General features: G+C 47.1%; 1 protein-coding gene across 10 annotated transcripts in view; it reads left to right on the top strand.

Moving 5' to 3' along the window:
* The window catches only part of UPF2 (UPF2 regulator of nonsense mediated mRNA decay), a 765,941-nt gene that overhangs the window by 437,093 nt on the left and 306,548 nt on the right, over positions 1 to 22,300 (top strand). For all 10 annotated transcript variants that reach the window (XM_069228662.1, XM_069228663.1, XM_069228659.1 and 7 more), the window contains 2 exons: positions 2,741 to 2,886; positions 19,944 to 20,048. In XM_069228662.1, the coding sequence (XP_069084763.1) occupies positions 2,741 to 2,886; positions 19,944 to 20,048 (251 nt within the window). The remainder of the gene's footprint in view (positions 1 to 2,740; positions 2,887 to 19,943; positions 20,049 to 22,300) is intronic.

Here is a 22,300-nt window from a genome sequence, read left to right as displayed (position 1 = left end):
CGCAGACAATCTCTCTCGAGATCACCAACAGGTCCACGAATGGGAAATTCACCCCCAAATTCTGAACACTTATTTCAAACTCTGGGGAACACCTCAGATAGACTTGTTTGCGACAAGGGAGAACGCAAAATGCCAAAACTTCGCATCCAGATACCCACACGAACAATCCCAAGGCAATGCCCTATGGATGAACTGGTCAGGGATATTTGCTAACGCTTTTCCTCCTCTCCCTCTCCTTCCTTACCTGGTAAACAAACTCAGTCAAAACAAACTCAAACTCATATTGATAGCACCAACTTGGGCAAGGCAACCCTGGTACACAACGCTGCTAGACCTATCAGTAGTACCCTGCATCAAATTGCCCAACAGGCCAGATCTGTTGACACAGCACAACCAAAAGATCAGACACCCAGATCCAGCATCGCTGAATCTAGCAAACTGGCTCCTGAAATCCTAGAATTCGGGCACTTACAACTTACCCAAGAATGTATGGAAGTCATAAAACAAGCCAGAAGGCCATCCACCAGGCACTGCTATGCAAGTAAATGGAAGAGGTTTGTTTGCTACTGCCATATTAATCAAATACAACCATTACACACAACTCCAGAACATGTAGTGGGTTACTTGCTTCACTTACAAAAATCTAACCTGGCTTTCTCTTCCATTAAAATACACCTTGCAGCAATATCTGCATACCTGCAGACTACCTATTCAACTTCCCTATATAAGATACCAGTCATTAAAGCATTCATGGAGGGCCTTAGGAGAATTATACCACCAAGAACACCACCTGTTCCTTCATGGAACCTAAATGTTGTCCTAACTAGACTTATGGGTCCACCTTTTGAACCCATGCACTCCTGCGACATACAGTTCCTAACCTGGAAGGTGGCATTTCTCATCGCCATTACTTCCCTAAGAAGAGTAAGCGAGATTCAGGCGTTTACAATACAGGAACCTTTTATACAACTACACAAGAATAAGGTCGTCCTAAGGACCAATCCTAAATTTTTGCCAAAGGTTATTTCACCGTTCCATCTAAATCAAACAGTGGAACTTCCAGTGTTCTTTCCACAGCCAGATACCGTAGCTGAAAGGGCACTACATACATTAGATGTCAAAAGAGCATTGATGTATTACATTGACAGAACAAAAAACATCAGAAAGACTAAACAACTATTTATTGCATTTCAAAAACCTCATGCAGGAAACCCAATATCAAAACAAGGTATAGCCAGATGGATAGTTAAATGCATCCAAATCTGCTACCTTAAAGCTAAACGACAGCTGCCCATTACACCAAGGGCACACTCAACCAGAAAGAAAGGTGCTACCATGGCCTTTCTAGGAAACATCCCAATGCAAGAAATATGTAAGGCAGCCACATGGTCTACGCCTCACACATTCACCAAGCACTACTGTGTAGACGTGTTATCCGCACAACAAGCCACAGTGGGTCAAGCCGTATTAAGAACATTATTTCAGACTACTTCCACTCCTACAGGCTGATCCACCGCTTTTGGGGAGATAACTGCTTACTAGTCTATGCAAAACATTCGTATCTACAGCGACAGATGCCATCGAACTGAAAATGTCACTTACCCAGTGTACATCTGTTCGTGGCATCAGTCGCAGTAGATTCGCATGTGCCCACCCGCCTCCCCGGGAGCCTGTAGCAGTTTGGAAGTTACCTTCAATTATTTATATATGTATCATCTCAACCTTAAATAGGTGCATACTTAGTCACTCCATTGCATGGGCACTATTACTACAATTCAACTCCTACCTCACCCTCTGCGGGGAAAAACAATCGAAGATGGAGTCGACGCCCATGCGCAATGGAGACAAAACGAGGAGTCACTCGGTCCCGTGACTCGAAAGACTTCTTCGAAGAAAAACAACTTGTAACACTCCGGCCCAACACCAGATGGCGAGCTATTGCAAAACATGCGAATCTACTGCGACTGATGCCACGAACAGATGTACACTGGGTAAGTGACATTTTCATTTTCTTTATAAAAGCCTATTGGCCTGGAGTTAAGTCATTGAGTGTGTGTTTTCACTTATTGCTTGTGTGTGTACAACAAAGGCTTAACACTACCCTCTGATATGCCTACCTGCTCGACCACAGTACCACAAATAGAGCATTAATAATATCTATTATTGCCTCTGTCAAGCCTCTCGGGGAACCCCTGGACTCTGTGCACACTATATCTCATTTTGATGTAGTATACAGAGCCAGCTTCCTACAGGCTTGACCACCCTTGCTTTCTAAATTGGAGTCCATCCATAGATTTCTCACATTACACCTCCCTTGAACTTCCTCTTCAAACCAGTCTCGCCTGTGAGTCTGAAGATGCTTTTTGAATTCTGTGCATGATAGACCTTTTTACCAGTGAAACTCTTTTCAAGCACAAACAGTCCTTCAAGGTGCATGCTTTTTGCTATATCCTTATATGGTATTGCTGTTTGTCCAATCATCTAGAAGTAATTCTGTGCAAAATTATAGAGTTCACATGTGCTGTTATTAACATATGTTGAAATCCCTGTTACTTATACATATTCAGTAGTTTTCTTATTTTTAATCCTACTTGTCCCTTCCTTTCTTGAGTTTCTTTATTTTCATGGGCCTGATTTTATATATTTTGAATTCTGGCACTCTGAATGGTGTACCCAATGTTAGAGCAGCTTTAGACTGTGCGATTGGTGAGGTTCATACTTGCTGGTTTTTGTTCCTCAGGTCTCATTAACGACAAAGATTCTAAACATTCCATGTCAGAAGGAGTCAACCTGGAAGATGATGATGATGATGATGAAGAGGATGGTGGGGCAGAGACAGAGGAACAGTCTGGAAATGAAAGTGAAATGAATGAACAGGAGGAAGAGGTGAATACATGTTTTGCCATGCATTTGTGTGACAAAGTTTCAACATAAATTAATCAATTTTGAAGATACATAGCTGACACAGATGCATGCAGATTCTTGGCACCCTCTGAGGCATAACCTTCCACCTGATTCACATATTGAAATTATTTTTGTGCATTTTTATTGAGCTCTGTACTCTCTGAATTTGCTTCAGTTTTTTTCCCATCATCAGTGCTTCATTTTCTTCCCTTTTATCTCTCATGTTCATTTTTAGCGTTCACTCATCTCACTATTTGTTATTTTCAGACCGCGCTTTGTCTGGTATTTCGACATGTTGTCACCTGGTGCAGTGATTTAAATTAAGTTCAACACTAAGAAATTATTGATTCATGGAGTGCTAATATCAGTGCTTCATCCATTTAAACTGCATTGGCTGCATATTATGCAGTCAGTAGGGCAAGGTGTTAGAATTAACAGACTTCTCACCAGAATATAAGCAAGAAGAATTACTGTTTCACATCAGTTTTCGGTTATGGGTAACCATACCACACATCAAACTCCTTTAGGCATTAAATATGCAGATATCCTTGGCTAGCAATGTATGGATTGAGCATTTTGGCTCTAGCTATAGGCATGTGCTTTGTGTCCTCTGTGTAATAACGCAATTGTGTCACAGAACGACGAGGCCTTGCAAGGGATATGGTGCTATAATTGACATGATGATGATGATGATGATGACAATGTAATGGGGAGCCTTGTATTCTGCAGTAAGGAACCTACTAGAAAAAGGGCATGAAAGGCAATAATGCTCAACAGTAGCTGAAAATGGGTAAGTTGATCTCTTTAGTTGTATTCATGAATGTGATATTCCTTTAAACTGATGTTTCGTTGTGTGGCATAGAGCAAGAGGCATTTTTCTTCACCATGATGTCATTTTGATGAGGCTGACTTAGTCTGCTTTAGTACTTAATGTAGCCTTGCAGGGGTTTCTGCACCTGATAATTAGATAGCATTCAGAGGTAATCTCTTTCAGTTTCCAGTCCCAAATCTGCCTGTATAGAGAGTTCATCATTTATTAGGTTCGAAAATGGCATTAGGACATATATTTAATTAAAGAACTACATCTCTTAGAAGCAGATTCTTGATGTTTGTGGAGGTTGTCTCATAAAAGCGAAAACTCTTACAAGGCATTTTTTATTTTATTTTTATTAATGACATGAATCTAAATATGTGATCATTTAGTTAAGAGAGAGAAAATGCTTATTCTATAAGAAACATCTTAAAGAGATGTAGAAAGTTGAGCGTTGTACTTAAGAAAAGTATTATTGCTTATTTAGATTCTCCTCTGCTACAGTGGACCAGTCAGCAATAAAAAACATTTTCTTAATCCTGATTGCAGTTTGCTCACCAGTAGATTATTCCCCAGACTGGACCCGGATCTTCGAATAACCGTGCTACTGCACACTGTTGGGTGACACCATGTGGCTCCATACAGGTTTCTTTCTACCTGGAGGTGAGGGTGCGGAGCTGCACATAAGCAGCACCCCTGCATGCTGAGCTCTTACAGAGACTAAATGCAGATAGCTCACTTTAATATTCCCCAGGTGTCAAACTATATCTGAAAATATTTGAGCAGTACCTCTGCATGCCGGTTAGTGGTGCCATGTGGTTCCCCACTGATGCTTTTTCACTCCAGAAATGATGTGCGTTGCCTATATAGATGGCACTACAGCACACTGACACCAGTTCCTTTCTTAATGTATCGCCAGGCACGGATTTGGAGCTACCTTTCATTTCTGAGACAGCGTTTCAACCCAAACATTGTCAATATACAAGGGAAATGTCACCTCCCAAACGACAGATTTCAAACCCAGGACTGTTCCAAACAAATATCTGTGATGGATCCTCACCAGGTTTACCTGTGGTGTCTGGGGTTAAGGCACGACTCTTAAGGCCTGCAGTGGCTGAGTTTTGAGAAGATGGATTGCCAAATGAGACCGCAAGGCTAAGCTATATGTTGGCAAGTACTGAAAGACTCTGCTACATGACTGGTCCAACTTGAAGCGTCGGTCCTGGTCCTGTTTCCTGTCCAGAAGGCACTGAAGTCATTCCGAAGGTCAGTCGTCGTCACACCAAATCTTTGGGTAAGTCAAAGAAAAAATACAAAAAACAGCCTCTATTTAGCCCCTTGCCAATACAAACTCTTAAGAAGGTGCAAGGGTATTGTCATGCCTCTTGATCTTGCGTCTGAAGTCAATCGACATCGAAGTTTTGTCCTGGCACAACTAGAAATTCTGGAGCCGCCTGTGACACTGAGGCTGATGGAAGAGTTCAGATCCTTAGACTGGCTCTGGGTGCCCTTCAGACCCCAGAGTGTCAAGACCTCCTGCATCTGGGGTACCACCATAGGTTGGCACCAGTTGTACACTCCAAATCCACCATTGTTCCTCCTCAAGCACCCATTCCGACTCCATGCTGATCCCCTGAGCCTCCGTGCCTATGCCAAATTTCTCAATGCCGTAAGACGCAGTGCCTATTCTGCTCTTTGACTCAGAACTCTGTAACACTGTAGCCTCTGTCAAGGCCAAGCTCTGCTTCCATCGGAATGCCACCTCTCCATCAGGACATGCCATCACCACAAGAAAGGAGACTTGTGTTGCGTTCCTTTGACACAGATTAGGACAATTGTACGTATAATAATCCAGTATTTAGGGGCTCCCCAGATCCCAGGAAATCAGATTCCTGCAGCCTGAAGAAAGGAGGACTGCTGACCTACAAGCCTGCAGAGAAGGAGGAAGACGACAACTGATTTGGCCCCAACCGGCCTGTCTCCAACTTCGAAAACCCGCTCCAGCGACGCATCCGACAGGGACCAGCGACCTCTGAAGCCTCAGAGAACTGCCCTGGACTACAGGACCAAGAAACTCCTATGAACAACGGCCCTGTTCAAAACCAGCTACTTCTTCGCAACAAAGAAGCAACTTCCAGGGACTTCACGTTTCAAGCCGGAAGTGTGAGACTCTACACTCTGCACTCGACGCCCCCGGCTCGATCTACAGAAAACCAATACCTCAGGGAGGACTCCCCGGCGACTGTGAGCCTGTGAGTAACCAGAGACGACCCCCCCGATCCCCTACAGCGACGCCTGCAGAGAGAATCCAGAGGCTCCCCCTGACTGCGATTGCCTGTATCAAGGGACCCGACGCCTAGAACCAACACTGCACCCGCAGCCCCCAGGACCTGAAGGAACCGAACTTCGACGCAGGTGTGCCCCCCAGGCGACCCTCTGCCTAGAGTGTGCTGGGACCCTGCTAACCAGGCCCCAGCACCAGTATTCTTTCAACTAAAATGTACCATTGTTTCCACAATTGGCACACAGATAGGTCCCTTGTAAAAGGTACCAGTGGTACCAAGGGCCCTGTGACCAGGGAAGGTCCCTAAGGGCTGCAGCATGTGTTGTGCCACCCTAAGGGACCCCTCACCTAACACATGTACACTGCCATTGAAGATTGTGTGTGTTGGTGGGGAGAAAAAGGCAAAGTCGACATGACATCCCCCTCAGGATGCCATGCACACAAAATACTGCCTGTGGCATAGGTAAGTCACCCCTCTAGCAGGCTTTACAGCCCTAAGGCAGGGTGCATCTTTGAGATGCCCCATGTATTTTACCCAATCCTTTAATGCAGGACTGACTGGTCTGTGCCAGCCTGCTGCTGAGAGACAAGTTTCTGACCCCCTGGGGTGAGAGCCTTTGTGAAACAAAGCCTGCACTGGGTGGAGATTCTTAACACCTCCCCCCTGCAGGAACTGTAACACCTAGCAGTGAGCCTTAAAGGCTCAAGCTTTGTGTTACAATGTCCCAGGGCACTCCAGTTAGTGGAGATGCCCGCCGCATGGACACAGCCCCCACTTTTGGCGGCAAGTCCAGGGGAGGTAATGAGAAAAACAAGGAGTCACCCACCAGTCAGGGCAGCCCCTAAGGTGTCCTGAGCTGAGGTGACCCCTGCCTTTAGAAATCCTCCATTTTGATTTTGGAGTATTCCCCCAATAGGAATAGGGATGTGCCCCCCCCACCCCCTCAGGGAGGAGGCACCAGGAGGGTGTAGCCACCCTCAAGGACAGTAGCCATTGGCTACTGCCCCCCCAGACCTAAACACTCCCCTAAATTGAGTATTTAGGGACGACCCTGAACCCAGGAAATCAGATTCCTGCAACCTGAAGAAAGAAGGACTACTGACCTACAAGCCTGCAGAGAAGGAGGAAGACAACAACTGATTTGGCCCCAGTCCTACTGGCCTGTCTCCAACTTCGAAAACCTGCTCCAGCGACGCATGCGACAGGGACCAGCGACCTCTGAAGCCTCAGAGGACTGCCCTGGACTACAGGACCAAGAAACTCCTGTGAACAGCGGCCCTGTTCAAAACCAGTTACTTCTTTGCAACAAAGAAGCAACTTCCAAAGGCTTCACTTTTCCCGCCGGAAGCGTGAGACTCTACACTCTGCACCCGGCCTTCCCAGCTCGACCTACAGAAAACCAACAGCTCAGGGAGGACTGCCTGGCGACTGCGAGCCCGTGAGTAACCAGAGACGACCCCCCTCAGCCCCCACAGCGACGCCTGCAGAGAGAATCCAGATGCTGCCCCTGAGCACGACTGCCTGTAACAAGGGACCCGACACCTGGAACCAACACTGCCCCCGCAGCCCCCAGGACCTGAAGGAACCCAACTTCAGTGCAGGAGTGACCCCCAGGCGACCCTCTGCCTAGCCCAGGTGGTGGCTGTCCTGAGAAGCCCCCCCTGTGCCTGCCTGCACCGCTAGAGTGACCCCCCGGGTCCCTCCATTGTTTCCTACCTGAAACCCGATGCCTGCTTTGTACACTGAACCCGGCCGCCCCTGTGCCGCTGAGGGTGTGTTTTGTGCGCCTACTTTTGTCCCCCCCACAGTGCTCTACAAAACCCCCCTGGTCTGCCCCCCGAGGACGCAGGTACTTACCTGCAGGCAGACTGGAACCGGAGCACACCTGTTCTCCATAGGCTCCTATGTGTTTTGGGCACCTCTTTGACCTCTGTACCTGACCGGCCCTGAGCTGCTGGTGTGGTAACTTTGGGATTGCCTTGAACCCCCAATGGTGGGCTGCCTATGCCCCAGGACTGAGACTTGTAAGTGTTTTACTTACCTCCTAATCTAACCTTTACTTACCTCCCCCAGGAACTGTTGATTTTTGCACTGTGTCCACTTTGAAAATAGCTTATTGCCATTTTTACAAAGACTGTATATGATATTGTTTTCATCCAAAGTTTTTAAAGTATCTAAGTGAAGTACCTTTCATTTAAAGTGTTTGATGTAAATCTTGAACCTGTGGTTCTTAAAATAAACTAAGAAAATATATTTTTCAATATAAAAACCTATTGGCCTGGAGTAAGTCTTTGAGTGTGTGTTCCTCATTTATTGCCTGTGTGTGTACAACAAATGCTTAGCACTACCATCTGATAAGCCTACTGCTCGACCACACTACCACAAAATAGAGCATTAGAATTATCTACTTTTGCCACTATCTTACCTCTAAGGGGGAACCCTTGGACTCTGTGCTTGGACTTTCTTACTTTAAAATAGTATATACAGAGCCAACTTCCTACACAGGTTCTTTCTCATTCGCAAAAAGTGGAAGGACTGGAGGCTGATCCTGGACCTCAGAGAATTAAACATCTACATGAAAAAACAGCCCTTCCGCATGATAAGCCTACAGGATGTCCTTCTGCGACTAAACCAGGGAGATTTTATGTCTACACTAGACCTAAAGGATGCATATTTCCACATCCCCATTCACCCAACCCACAGGCAATACCTGAAATTCATGGTAGCCAGAAACCATTTTCAATTTCGTGTCCTCCCTTTTGGCCTAAAGTCAGCTCCCAAGATATGTACCAAGTGCCTAGCGCCAATTGCAGCCTTTCTCAGGAGGAGAAAAATCTGATATTCCCATATCTAGACGATTGGCTGATAAAGGCGAACACCTACGCAGGAGCGCGCAGGTCAACAAGAAAGTGCGTTTTCTTACTCAGCAGCTTAGGTCTGACTCTGAACTAGGAGAAATCCAAACCCCCAACCATCACGCAAAATCACCTTTTTAGGAGCAAATCTGGACACTCAGTCCACCATGGCATGTCCCACTGTGGAGAGAAAACAAAAGATATTAACTCTAGCAAAATCGATACAGAGAAGAAACTGCATTTCAGTTTGCTTTTTCAAATCTTTTTTGGGCATGATGTCATCATGCATACCTCTAGTTCCTCTCTGCAGGCTCAAGATGCGGCCCCTGCAAGAGCAGCTCATTCTACAATGGCTCCAGATTTCGGGAAACTTCGAAGATCGGATAACCATAACCCCATCAATAGTCAAATCTCTGGTATGGTGGTCTGAGAAGCATCATCTGTCTGTCGGCCTTTTGTTTCTCCATCGTCCAGCACTGTGGACCATCACCACAGATGCCTCTCTGGAAGGTTGGGGGTCGTTTTGCAATACTGAGTAAGTGGCAAGTGGCCACTAGAGTCGAGGACAATGCACATCGATCTGCTAGAGCTCAGAGCAGTTTATCTGGCTTTACAGGCTTTTCTTCCAAAGATTGCTGGATCAGAGGTGGTAATAAGAACAAACAACACTACGTTGCATTACCTCAACAAACAGGGAGGCATAAGATCTCTTACCCTCTCCAGGGAAGCTAAAAAAATATGGAACTAGGCCTCGCAGCAAGGCATCAGGCTCACAGCAGTGCACCTTCCAGAGATAGAGAACAAGGTAGCGGACTCGCTCAGCAGGCAAAGATCGAGCTGTCACAAATGTTAACTGGACCAGTCCACAGTAGACCACATCTTTTCCCAGTGGGGAATGCCCAAAATCGAACTGTCTGCCAGCAAGTTGAACGCCAAATGCCAGTACTTTGCAAGCTGGCATCACCAAAAGGGATCCTCAGCGAATGCGTTTTTCGTAGCTTGGTCAGGCATCTTTGCTTACGCCTTTCCTCCAATACCATTGATCCCAAGAGTCCTGACAAAGATGAAGAGAGAACCGTGCACTCTAATATTAATAGCTCCGTACTAGCCTCGCCAACATTGGTTTGCAGAGCTTCTTCTTCTCTCAGTGAAGCCTCACATCCCGCTGAAACCATCTCTGCACTTACTGACAATGAACAAAGGGCAGATATTGCATCTGGATCCTCAGTCAATGCGATTGTCAGCATGGCTCCTGAGCACAGGAATTTGCACATTTAAATATTCCACAGGAGTGCAGACATTCTGTCCAGGGCTAGAACAGATAGCACTAATAAGGCTTACTCTTTTAATTGGAAAAGGTTTTCTTTGTGGTGTCACCAACAGCAAATTGATCCGCTTTCTTCATCACCGGAGCAAATATTACCTTATTTACTACATTTAGCGCAATCGGGTCGTGCGCATTCCTCTATAAAGGTGCACCAGGCAGCAATAGCGTCATACAAGCGTTCAGATTCTTCACCTTCGTTGTATTCCTCTACATTAATGAAACGATTTCTGAAAGGACTTTTCAGAGTTTTTTCTCCATTCAGACCTCCTTCTCCCTCGTGGAACCTGAATATGGTTCTAGCGCAACTAATGAAGCACCCGTTTGAGCCTATTCATCAAGCTTCTCTGAAATTCCTCTCCTGAAAAGTTGCCTTACTGGTGGCCCTCACATCAGCCAGACGAGTCAGTGAGATACAGGTTCTTTCCATGCAAGAGCCGTTTTTACAGATCAAACAAGACAGACTATTCCTACGAACTAAACCGCATTTTATTCTGAAGGTCCTTTCGGATTTTCATCTGAAAGAGCCCTTAGTTTTGAAAACCTTTTTTCCATATCCATCAACTCCTGCAGAGAGAGCTTTGCACTCTTTAGACTTTAAAAGATGTGTTAAATTCTACTTGGACAGAACTAAAACTTTTCACGGGTCCAATCAGCTGTTTGTGGCTTACATTGCACCCAGGCGAGGTCAACCACTCTCCAAACAGAGTATAGCTAGATGGATTTCCTTAGCTATTCATTTCTGCCATCAAGTAGCGGGCAAGCCACTGCATGCATCAGTCTATGCACACTTTACGCTGGCAGTTTCTCCCTCAGCAGCGCTGTTTGCAGGGGTACCGCTGCAAGACATTTGTAGAGCAGCGACGTGGAATAGCTGCCATACGTTTACAAGACATTACTGCTTGGAAGCACTATCTCAAGGAGAGGTAGCGGTGGGTCAAGCAGTCCTCAGGAACCTCTTCCAGTGAAGGTGAGCCATCTCTTTCATCCCTCCATCCTAATATCAGGTACGCACATTCTTTATGACTAATAGTTTCAGTTTCAGATCCAATCCTTATGATAATTTGAAAAAATAAAGAAGAAGGGGGCGGGGGACATGGGGTAACGGACAGAATTTGATTTGAAATGTTGTGTATATTAACATGTTTTCTGTGGCATACATGGCTACAATGTTTCAATGTGCATAGATACTGCTCGCTACTCTGATTCAAGCATGTGAATCTATGAAAGTTTCAATACTGGAGTATGAAAATGAGTTACTTACCTGTAACTTTAGTTCTCCAGTATTGGAATCTTTCATAGATACACATGCTTGAATCATTCCCCGTCCAAACTGTACCTTTGTTTCCACAATTGGCACAGCCCTGGTACACAGTTAAGTCCCTTGTAAACAGTACCCCTGTACCAAAGGCCCTGCGGCCAGGGCAGGTCCCTAAGGGCTGCATCATGTATTATGCCACCCTCAGAGACCCCTCACTCATGCACACTGCTTTGCAGCTTGTGTGCGCTATTGGGGAGAAAAGGCAAAGTTGACATGGCACTCCCCTCAGAGTGCCATGCCCACAAACCACTGCCTATGGTATGGGTAAATCACCCCTCTAGCAGGCCTTACAGCCCTAAGGCAGGATACACTATACCACAGGTGAGGGCATAGCTGCATGAGCACTATTCCCCTACAGTGTCTAAGTCAGGTCTTAGATATTGTAAGTGCAGGGTATCCATACTGAGTATACGGTCTGGGAGTTTGTCATTACGAACTCCACAGCACCATGATGATTTCACTGAATACTGGGAAGTTTGGTATCAAACGTCTCAACGTAATAAACCTATACTGATGCCAGTGCTGAATTTATTGTAAAATGCACTGAGAGAGCATCTTAGAGCCACCCACTAACCGCCTTATGGCCCTAAGGCAGGGTGCACTACACCACAGGTGAGGGCATAGCTGCATTGTAGGAAAGTACCCTCTTTTTGGCAAGGTTACCCCCACCTTTTGCCTGCTATCTGTGTGCTTAGACTGTTTTAACTGGGATCCTGCTAACCAAGACCGTAGTGATTGTGCTCTCTCCCTCTAAAGTTTGGTTGCTTAGGACTTTGCATACCCTACAATTGGCATACTGGTGCCCCCCAAAGATGTCACTAGTATATGGTAATTGGGTACCCCGGGCATTGAGGCACCAGGTGCTCCCCATGGGCTGCAGTATATATTGTGCCACCCATGGGAGCCCATGCAAATTGTGTCTGTAGGCCTGCCATTTCAGCCTGCGTGAAAAGGTGCATACACACTTTCACTACAGCTCACTGCACCAGGTCACTGTAAGTCACCCAAATGGTAGGTTCACCTAGTCTAGAGGGCAGGGTACAAGTACAAGTACCTGTGTGTGAGGGCACCCCTGTATGAGCAGAGGTGCCCTTACGAACTCTAGTTCCATTGCACTGGACTTTGTAAGTGCGGGGAAGCCATTTTAACCGTGTAATGAACACAGCTCACTACCTGTGCTCAGCTGCCTAATGGTAACTCTGAACCTGGGCATGTTTGGTAACAAACATGTAAGAATCATGCCCCAATACTGTTGGTAGTATTGGTTGTATGATTCCATGCACTCTGGGGACTCCTTAGAGGACCCCCAGTATTGCTCCTACCAGTCTATTGGGGTTTTCCGGCCAGCATGCACTGCTGCCACCTTTCAGACAAGTTTCTGCCCTCCTTTTGCTTGACCAGCTCAGGTAGAGGAAGGCAGAACTTAAGGTTTCCTGTGGGAGAGGGAGGTAACACCCTCTCACATGGAAATAGATGTTACATGACTTGGGAGGGGTAACCTCACCAAAACACTGGTATTTTTTGAAGGGCACATTTCATGCCCTCCTTGCATACACCAGTTTGCACCAGTACAGGGACCCCCAATCCCTGTTGTGGCTCAAAACTAGACAAAGGAAAGGGGAGTGACCACTCCACAGTCCATCATTGTAAGGAAATGCCTCCTTGGCATGGTTCCCCCCCTAACTTTTTGCCTTTGCTCATGCTACGTTTTGATTTGAAAGTGTGCTGGGACCCTGCTAACCAGGCCCCAGCACCAGTGTTCTTTCCCTAAACTGTACCTTTGTCTCCACAATTGGCACAACCCTGGCACTCAGGTAAGTCCCTTGTAACTGGGGACCCCTCACTCAGCACATTGCCTCACAGCTTGTGTGTGCTGGTTGGGAGAAAATGACTACGTCGACATGGCACTCCCCTCAGAGTGCCATGCCAACTTCACACTGCCTGTGGCATAGGTAAGTCATCCCTCTAGCAGGCCTTACAGCCCTAAGGCAGGGTGCACTATACCACAGTTGAGGGCATATGTGCATGAGCGCGATGCCCCTACAGTGTCTAAGCAAAACCTTAGACATTGTAAGGGCAGGGTAGCCATCCGAGTATATGGTCTGGGAGTTTGTCAAACATGAACTCCACAGTTCCATAATGGCTACACTGAAAACTGGGAAGTTTGTTATCAAGCTTTTCAGCACAATAAATGCACACTGATGCCAGTGTGCAATTTGTTGTAACATACACCCAGAGGGGATCTTAGAGATGCCCCCTGAATGCCAATTCGACTTCTATTGTAGTGTGACCAGTTTCTACCAGTCTGCCACACACCAGACTTGTTGCTGGCCACATGGGGAGAGTGCCTTTGTCAATCTGTGGCCAGGACAAAGCCTGTACTGGGTGGAGGTGCTTCTCACCTCCCCCTGCAGGAACTGTAACACCTGGCGGTGAGCCTCAAAGGCTCACCCCTTTTGTTACAGCTCCCCAGGGCATCCCAGCTAGTGGAGATGCCCGCCCCTGCGGCCACTGCCTCCACATTTGACGGCAAGGCTGGAGGAGCTAATGAGAAAAACAAGGAGGAGTCACCGACCAGTCAGGACTGCCCCTAAGGTGTCCTGAGGTGACCCCTGCCTTTAGAAATCCTCCATCTTGAGTTTGGAGGATTCCACCAATAGGATTAGGGATGTGCCCCCCTCCCCACAGGGAGGAGGCACAAAGAGGGTGTAGCCACCCCCAAGGACAGTAGCCATTGGCTACTGCCCTCCCAGACCTAAACACACCCCAGATCCCAGGAAATCAGATTCCTTCAACCTGAAGAAAGAAGGACTGCTGACCTACAAGCCTGCAGAGAAGGAGGAAGACGACAACTGCTTTGGCCCCAGCCCTACCGGCCTGTCTCCAAATTCGAAAACCTGCACCAGCGACTCACCTGACAGGGACCGGGGACCTCTGAAGCCTCAGAGGACTGCCCTGGACTAAAGGACCAAGAAACGCCCGTGAACAGTGGCCCTGTTCAAAACCAGCTACTTCTTTGCAACAAAGAAGCAACTTTCAAAGACTGCGCGTTTCCCGCCGGAAGCGTGAGACTTCACACTCTGCACTCGATGTCCCCGGCTTGAGATCCAGAGAACAGACACCTCAGGGAGGACTCCCCGGCGACTGCGAGCCCGTGAGTAACCAGAGAGGACCCGCCTGAGCCCCCACAGCGACGCTTGCAGAGAGAATCCAGAGACTCCCCCCTGACCACAACTGCCTGTAACAAGGGACCCGACGCCCGGCACCAACATTGCACCCACAGCCCCCAGGACCTGAAGGAACCGAACTTCAGCGCAAGAGTGACTGACCGGCCCTGAGCTGCTGGTGTGGTAACTTTGGGGTTGCCTTGAACCCCCAACAGTGGGCTGCCTGTGCCCCAGAACTGAGACTTGTTAGTGTTTTACTTACGTCCTAATCTAACCTTTACTTACCTCCCCCAGGAACTGTTGATTTTTCAGTGTCCATTTTGAAAATAGCTTATTGCCATTTTTACAAAGACTGTATATGATACTGCTTTTATTCAAAGTTCCTAAAGTATCTAAGTGAAGTACCTTACATTTAAAGTGTTTACTGTACATCTTGAACCTCTGGTTCTTAAAATACACTAAGAAAATATATTTTTCAATATAAAAACCTATTGGCCTGGAATTGTCTTTGAGTGTGTGTTCCTCATTTATTGCCTGTTTGTGTACAACAAATGCTTAACACTACCCTCTCATAAGTCTACTGCTTGCCCACACTACCACAAAATAGAGCATTAGAATTATCTAATTTTGCCACTATTTTACCTCGAAGGGGAAACCTTGGATTCTGTGCACACTATTTCTTACTTTGAAATAGGACATACAGAGCCAACATTCTACAGTCACCACTCAGGAGTGGTGCCCAGACTTCCTCCACACGGCCCACTTGATTCTGCCATCTTGAATCCAAGATAGGCAGAGGCCCCCTAGGAGCATCTGAATGGCCAGGTCAGTCAGGTAACGTCACAGCCCCCTCATGATATGTGGTCACCCTGCTAGGTGACCAGTCCCCCATCCTGGGCTATTGGGGGTCTCCCTCTTGTGTGGGTCCTCAGATTCGACGTGCAAGATTCCAGCAGGATTCCTCTACATTGTTTACTTCATCTTCTGGACACTGGGACTGCTACTGGACCATCCAGGAACCGACAATCTGCAGCACTAGCGAGGATGAGGCTCTGCAACATTGTTTCTCCGGCCCCTTCCAGCTACTGCAACATTTCCCCGGCTGTGCACCCTCGGAGGGTGGCAAGTCTTTAGCCTGCTCAAGAAGCAAGAAGGAATCTCCTTGGAGTAAAGGAGTCACCCCTGTCTATCTCCAGGCACTAACTGCAACGATGACCGGCTACCGTGGATCTACTTTCCCCTGGAACTGTGTGGATCCTGCATCACAGGTGGTGGCCTATAGTGGTCCCCTTGGTGCTCTCTGCCAGCTGCCCAACTTGGGAGACGGTAAGCCCTTGTCTCTCCTTGCAGTACAGGACCCTTGTGCACCGCGACTCTTGCAGCTACCAAGTCTTGTTTGCTTCTGCTTCAAGGGATCTTCCGGCACCATGTAGCCCTGGTCCCCAGTACCCCTCTCCTGCATGCTGCTCCAGCGACGTGGGACTCCTGTTTGGGTGTGCTGAATGGGCCTCTCTGCGACTCCTGTGCCTGCTGCCAGTGAGTTTCCTAATGGGGGGCTGCCTCCTCTTCTGGTGACTCTCCCAGCTGCTGACGGTCACCCTGGACTCCCCTACTTGGGTTGAGTCCCCTGGACCTTGCTGGTCCTCTTCAGCCTTGCAAACCTTCTTCTCTGTCTCTTATTTGCCAAGGCTTGTTGGTAGTTTTCCAGCACCACTTACAGACTGTATCTTATCCGCCGACATGGAACATCACTTGCATCACTTCTGGGACTTCATCTTCTGTGCTGCACTGCTGACCTTCTTCATCCACCATTGTTCTGGTTCTGCATCCACAGAAGGGTGGGTAGGGGCTCCTGCCACAAGCGGACAATCCATCGTGAACTGGACTTCGTCCCCTTCCTTTGCAGGTCCTCTTCTGTCAGGATCCACCTTTGGGTTCTTCCAGTCTTGGTTGGGTCTTGCATAATCCTTTTCCAAAGTCCTTCTGTTGGTTTTGGGGAAAATCCAGGTACTTACCTCTGCTCTCCTGGTCGCTGCAGGTCACCCTGGCACCCATCTCTTGGGTTCCTAGTTCCTCCAGCTCCCTTCTACTGTATGGTTTTGCCCTCCCCTAGGGCCCTCACTGTTAACCTATAGTTTTGCCAATGCTTATTGCTTTCTATGCTCTTTACTGATTGTTAATGTGTATATAATAGTGTGTTTACTCTCCTCCAGTTGGGGGATTGCCTATTCAGTATTCTAGTATTTGTGTTACTATAATAAAGTACCTTTATTTTTGTAACAGTGTGGTTCTTTCATGTTTGATATTGTTGTTTGACTATAGTGGTATTGCATAGCGTTGCATGTTTCCTCGATAATTCTTGGCTGCTCGCCGACAGCTAACTCCAGACAGCCCTGGCTTCGTAGACCCTTGCTACATTTCATTAAAAGGGAATACCTGGACCTGCTATAGGGTGATAACGCCATAGGTGTCCACCATACACCAGGCCAGCTTCCTACACTCACTCTATCTGAGAATCAACACACACCTTTTCAAGGTCAAATTTGCCTGTAGATATGCCCTTACATGTATTATAATGCATCCTGCCTTAAGGCTGTAAGGCCTGTTAGAAGGGTGACTTACACATATTGCATGCAGTGTTTATGGGGCATGGCACACATGCTGTGTGCTATGTCATGTTTTCACTGGACACGAAGCCTGCAATGGAAGCTGGTCATGTGCTTGGTGGGGACAATTTGTGCTGCAGCCCCTATGGACCCTCCTTAGTACCCCAGGCATCAGAGGTACCATTTTCTAGGGATTTATAGTGGATGCTAAATGTTTTGCGAATTGGGAAAAAACGACTGCAGTTCTGGGGGAAAGAGATCTGGCACTGGGACCTGGTTAGTAATAACCCAGCGCGCTTTCATTTGAAATTACACCAGAAACCAGACAAAGTGTTGTTGGGGTGGGGGGGGGGTGGAATCATGTAAAAATAGGCTTTTTACTGCAGTCAATATGAAGCGATGTGGTACATCAGCAAGCAGGGTGGGTTAGGGTTGCTCCTTCTCTGTCACTAAGCTCTACAGGTCTGCTGTTGGGCTCAGGACCATCAGATCTGGGTGGTGGCCACCCACCTAGCCATTGTACTCAATGTGCAAGTGGACAGTCTGTCAGCATCACCTTGCCTATCGGAAGTGGTGCCTTCATCTCAAGGCTGTCCAACGTTTTTCGATGTCTAGAGAAACTCATCTGCTGGATCTCTTTGCCACTAGCGAGTGCTCACTGCTGAGGAGTGTCTCCTCCAGTATCCGCTGCAGGGAACTTTGAGGGATGTGTTTTGCTTGAAGTGCAACTTTCTGCTTCATTAGATCTTCCCACCAATACCCTTGATTGGGTGGGACTTGAGGAAGAGCTGCCTTGAATTAGCCCAAGTCATTCTGATAGCCCTGGAATGGCCCTGAAGGATGCGGTGGGCACAGCGGTGGGCACAGCTGATGAACCTCTCCCTGTGCCCCCAGCTTTGTCCACCTCACGGGATAAACCTCCTCCCCATTCACAGTGGCAGGTTTTGCATGTCAACTTCCACCTAGCTGCTTGAAGATTGATGAGGGTATCCTGAATTCCTTTTCTTTGCCTCCCCAACTGGTGGATTTATTCTTATGTCCTGCAGACAGTCCACCAAAATTATATATGCCAGTAGATGGAGTAGGTTTCTAAAATGGTATGGGCAACTCAGTAGACCTCTTCATGCCCGTCTATCTGAGAATCCAGCATTTCCCCCTCCAGCTAGCCATGCAAGGGCATGCATTGAGCATGTTTAAACACTACTTGTTGTTTTTTTGCAGCCTTTCTCTGTTTTCCCAATGAGCTGTCATTCTTCAGTTGACACACAGTGATAATGTTCTTGAAATGGGCTCACAAACGAATTACCTCAGTCAGAATTCATTATGCCACAATAGGGCGTAAATCTTGTTCACATGCTTTTGATGTGTTCCCAATTCAAACCTTTGCACAGTGCGACTGCCGACGTTCATAGCAGCTTTTCTAATTGCCACCATGTCAGCCAGACATGCGGGTGAGTGTCAAGCGTCCTTCCACTTTCTTGTTTCCGTATAAGCTGGTTCCTAGAACCAGGGCAGCTCTCCTGCCTAAGGCGGTGTCCCCTTTTCAGATGAGTTAGTCCATCCCTCTTTTAACCTTTGTTCCTCTGCCTCTTTCCATGAAGGATGAAGAGAGTCTTCACAGACTAGAACTCAACAGAGCTATCAGCTTCTATGTGGACAGGACAAATGAGTTCAGACTGGATGACCAGCTGTTCATTGACTATGTTGGCAAGCTGAAGGTAAAGGCAGTATACAAGAGGACATTATCCCATTGAATCATCTTGTGCATCCATATATGTGCTATGCCCTTGTCCATGCGGAACCACCGGAGGGCATCAGGGCCTATTCGACTAGTGTGAAGTCTTCTTCCTCTGTTCTAGCAAGGGGGTACCAGTCGCAGAAATTTGCAGAGTGACAACTTGGGAATCCCTTCACACTTTTGTGAAGCACTACTGCTTGAATTTGAAAGCTCTGAGGGAAGGGCACTTTGCACACACTGTCCTTCAGTATTTTTGCTATAGCCAACCATACTCCCAACTCCTGGTCTGATACTTCTTGGGGAATTTATTCAAAAGGTGAGGAACCTGCAGCGAGAAGTATTGATCAAAAGAAAGAGTTCTCTTTGGCAACAATATTTCGGATGAGTACAGTTGGTACTCTATTTACCTGCATATTTCTTACTAACCACCCATGTCCCCAGTTCATGTCTGGCTACTGCAAACATCTTGTTAATAAGATCCCATTTCCATAACATTAACTGCTCCTGTATTTATGATGTTATTCTCATCGGTCTTCCTCAAAAGCGTGTAAAAAATGAATTGGAAACATATGTCAATGCTCCAACAGGGTTGCCTTATGGCTTCAGTGATGTCACGAGGGTGTCACTTCCAGCGTCGCAGTGGAGCCACTGCCCTCAGCTGTTGTGGAAAGGTAGTGAAAAGTTTCCAAATTCAGATTGACACCTGTGCATTCAAATCACGAGGAGTCTGTAGGTAAAGGATCCACTAGAAAGATTGTTACCAAAGGTAAGTAACTTTCATTACGAACATATTGACCTCTTGTTTTTTTTTTTTTTTTATAGGTTGAATGTTGTAGAAATGTATTGAATGGACAAACCCACATATACTACTTAATCTTTTTAACAGAAAACTGGCATTGTGTGCTGTTTAATCAAATGGTATTTTATTTCAGGATGGTTCAGAACACGATGAGGATGAAGTGGAAGAAGAAGAGGAGGAAAATACAGATTACCTTACAGATTCCAACAAAGAAAATGAAACAGATGAAGAAAATACAGTATGTATTGTTTATGCATGCTAGAGATTGGTATGTTGTTTTTGAAATTGTCTTTGTTTCTAATTGTGTTCTAGATAATCTGATAGAGATATGTAGCTGCAGATTCCTTACCTTAGAATTATCCCAGGCGTCAGACTGGATCCAGATTTTTCATGAGCAGTACACCACTGTAGGTGGCATAGTTCGGCTCTGGTTGCATCGTCGTCATAGTCCGCACTGGAAATGACGTCTTTGGCACCTATATAGGTGCCACACAGGTGCTCTGATGTCACTTCTGTTTTTTCTGCTCCAGCCATTGCAGATATGTAAAGAGCTACCCTGTCAGTTGCTTTTTGACTAAGCTATTTAAACAATTATTTGGCTCTATTTCAAGGGTTTTGTCCTGGTGTAGCAGGAATGTCCTCCAAGAAGGCCGGCTTCAAGTTATGTGTGGCACCTGTCACTGACTAATGTCCATTACAGACCCACACCATGTTTACCTGTGGTGCCTCGACCACGACCCGAAGTCATGCTCCGACTGCTGTACCATGAACCCTTAAGTATTGAGGGAGTGCTCCCTCAAGCTGATGGTGGCCTGTCATGCGACTCTGCTGGTCAAGGTCCCAGGATCAGTCGCAGAGTCGAAGGTCGAATGCCCATTCAAAATCTTCAGGACATTAGTTAAAGTCTAGACACAAGAAGAAATAGAAGTCAGCGCGTATTTCGACTTCCCTGCATTCGTTGGCTGACAAGATGCAGTAGCGTCTGCATGTTAGGCCGACTCCACCCACCCAACTAAAGGGATTTTGTAGTGCCATGTGCACCATATTTGGGGAGGCCGATCCCTTCCACTCTCCTTTGGACCCCTTGTAGTTGGCAGTGGCCCCTGCTGGTTCCAAGCCTGTGGTTCGAGCCACCGCACCAGTGGGGCCAGTTGTGCCACCCTGACCGCCCATGGCCAGGCCTTGACCTCCCCTGGCCGGTACTAATGCTGACGCTACCGGCACCACCATCCCCATTTTAATCCCAGATGTAGGAAGCTGGCTCTGTATATACTATACCAAAGTAAGATATAGTGTGCACAGCGTCCATTGGATTCCCCAGAGGCTTTACAGAGGCTAACGTAGATGATTTAATACTAATGCTCTCTTGTGGTAGTGTGTAGTCAAGCAGTTAGGCTTATCAGAGGATAGTGCTAAGCTTTTGTTGTACACATACAGTCACAAAATGAGGCACACACTCAATGACTAACTCCAGGCCAATGTTTTATGTATAAAAAAATATACTTTGTTGCTTTTTTTTCAGCACCAAAAGGATCTTTGATGCAGGTAAGTACAGTTTCAAGGATGTATCACTTTCATGTATCAAATGCACTCAGAAAGAACCTGCTTGCAGATTAAGAACCCGCGACTTCTGAGCACAGACCTGGGAGGTTTAGATCAGCACCGGGGGCTTCTCAAGAAGGAGAAACTCAACTTGCTCAAATTGGCTTAGGTTAAGTCTGCCCTGGACCCAGGAGTCTGTCCGGAAGCGTTAGACTTGCAGGACTCATATTTTCACATCTCTGTCCTGCCTGCCCGAAGGCATTAACTGCAGTCCATGGTCTGGCACAGTCATTTCCAATTTCTGGTCCTCTCCTTTGGCCTGACTAGCAAAACTAGACCTTGCAATTTTCAACAGTTGATGGGGGAGGAAAGTAAAGTACAGTTTCTGGGGTAAGTAACAAACTTACAGGTTTAGTCTCTGGGGTATAAGTAGCCCACCGTTGGAGGTTCAAGATAACTCCAAGCACCGGCAACACGGGGCCGGTTGGGTGCAGAAGTCAAACAAGAGCCAAAATAACGTGGGCCCCTATGGAGACGGGGTATTCTGGTTCCAGTCTGCTTGAAGGTAAGGTCCTGCGTTGTCAGAGGGCAAACCATGGGGGTTTAGAGGAGCACTGGTGGGGCCCCAAGTAGGCACCAATCCCACACCCTCAGCCGCACAGGGGTGGCCGGGTAAAGGGTGCAAACAGAGTGTCGGGTTCCCAATGGAACTCCATGAGGGGACCCCTGGGATCACTTTGGCGCTGCAGGCAAGGCACAGGGGGGCTCCATGGGCAAGCCACTGACTGGATAGGAAGGAGGCTGCATGCTGGTCGTTGCTGCACCGGTGGTCGGATTCTCTCGAGTCTGGGGGCTGCGGGTGCAGTGCTTCTCCAGTGCTTCTCCAGGCGTAACATATTTTTGCCCCCGGCAGTCGCGGTCAGTAGTGTCCTCAGGGTTCTGTCTGCA

This window comes from Pleurodeles waltl, chromosome 4_1 (genome assembly GCF_031143425.1).
Source record: "Pleurodeles waltl isolate 20211129_DDA chromosome 4_1, aPleWal1.hap1.20221129, whole genome shotgun sequence".
Classification (NCBI taxonomy): Eukaryota; Metazoa; Chordata; class Amphibia; order Caudata; family Salamandridae; genus Pleurodeles; species Pleurodeles waltl.
The sequence above is the reverse complement of the archived record's forward strand: the minus strand, read 5'-3'. Positions and strand labels throughout refer to the sequence as shown.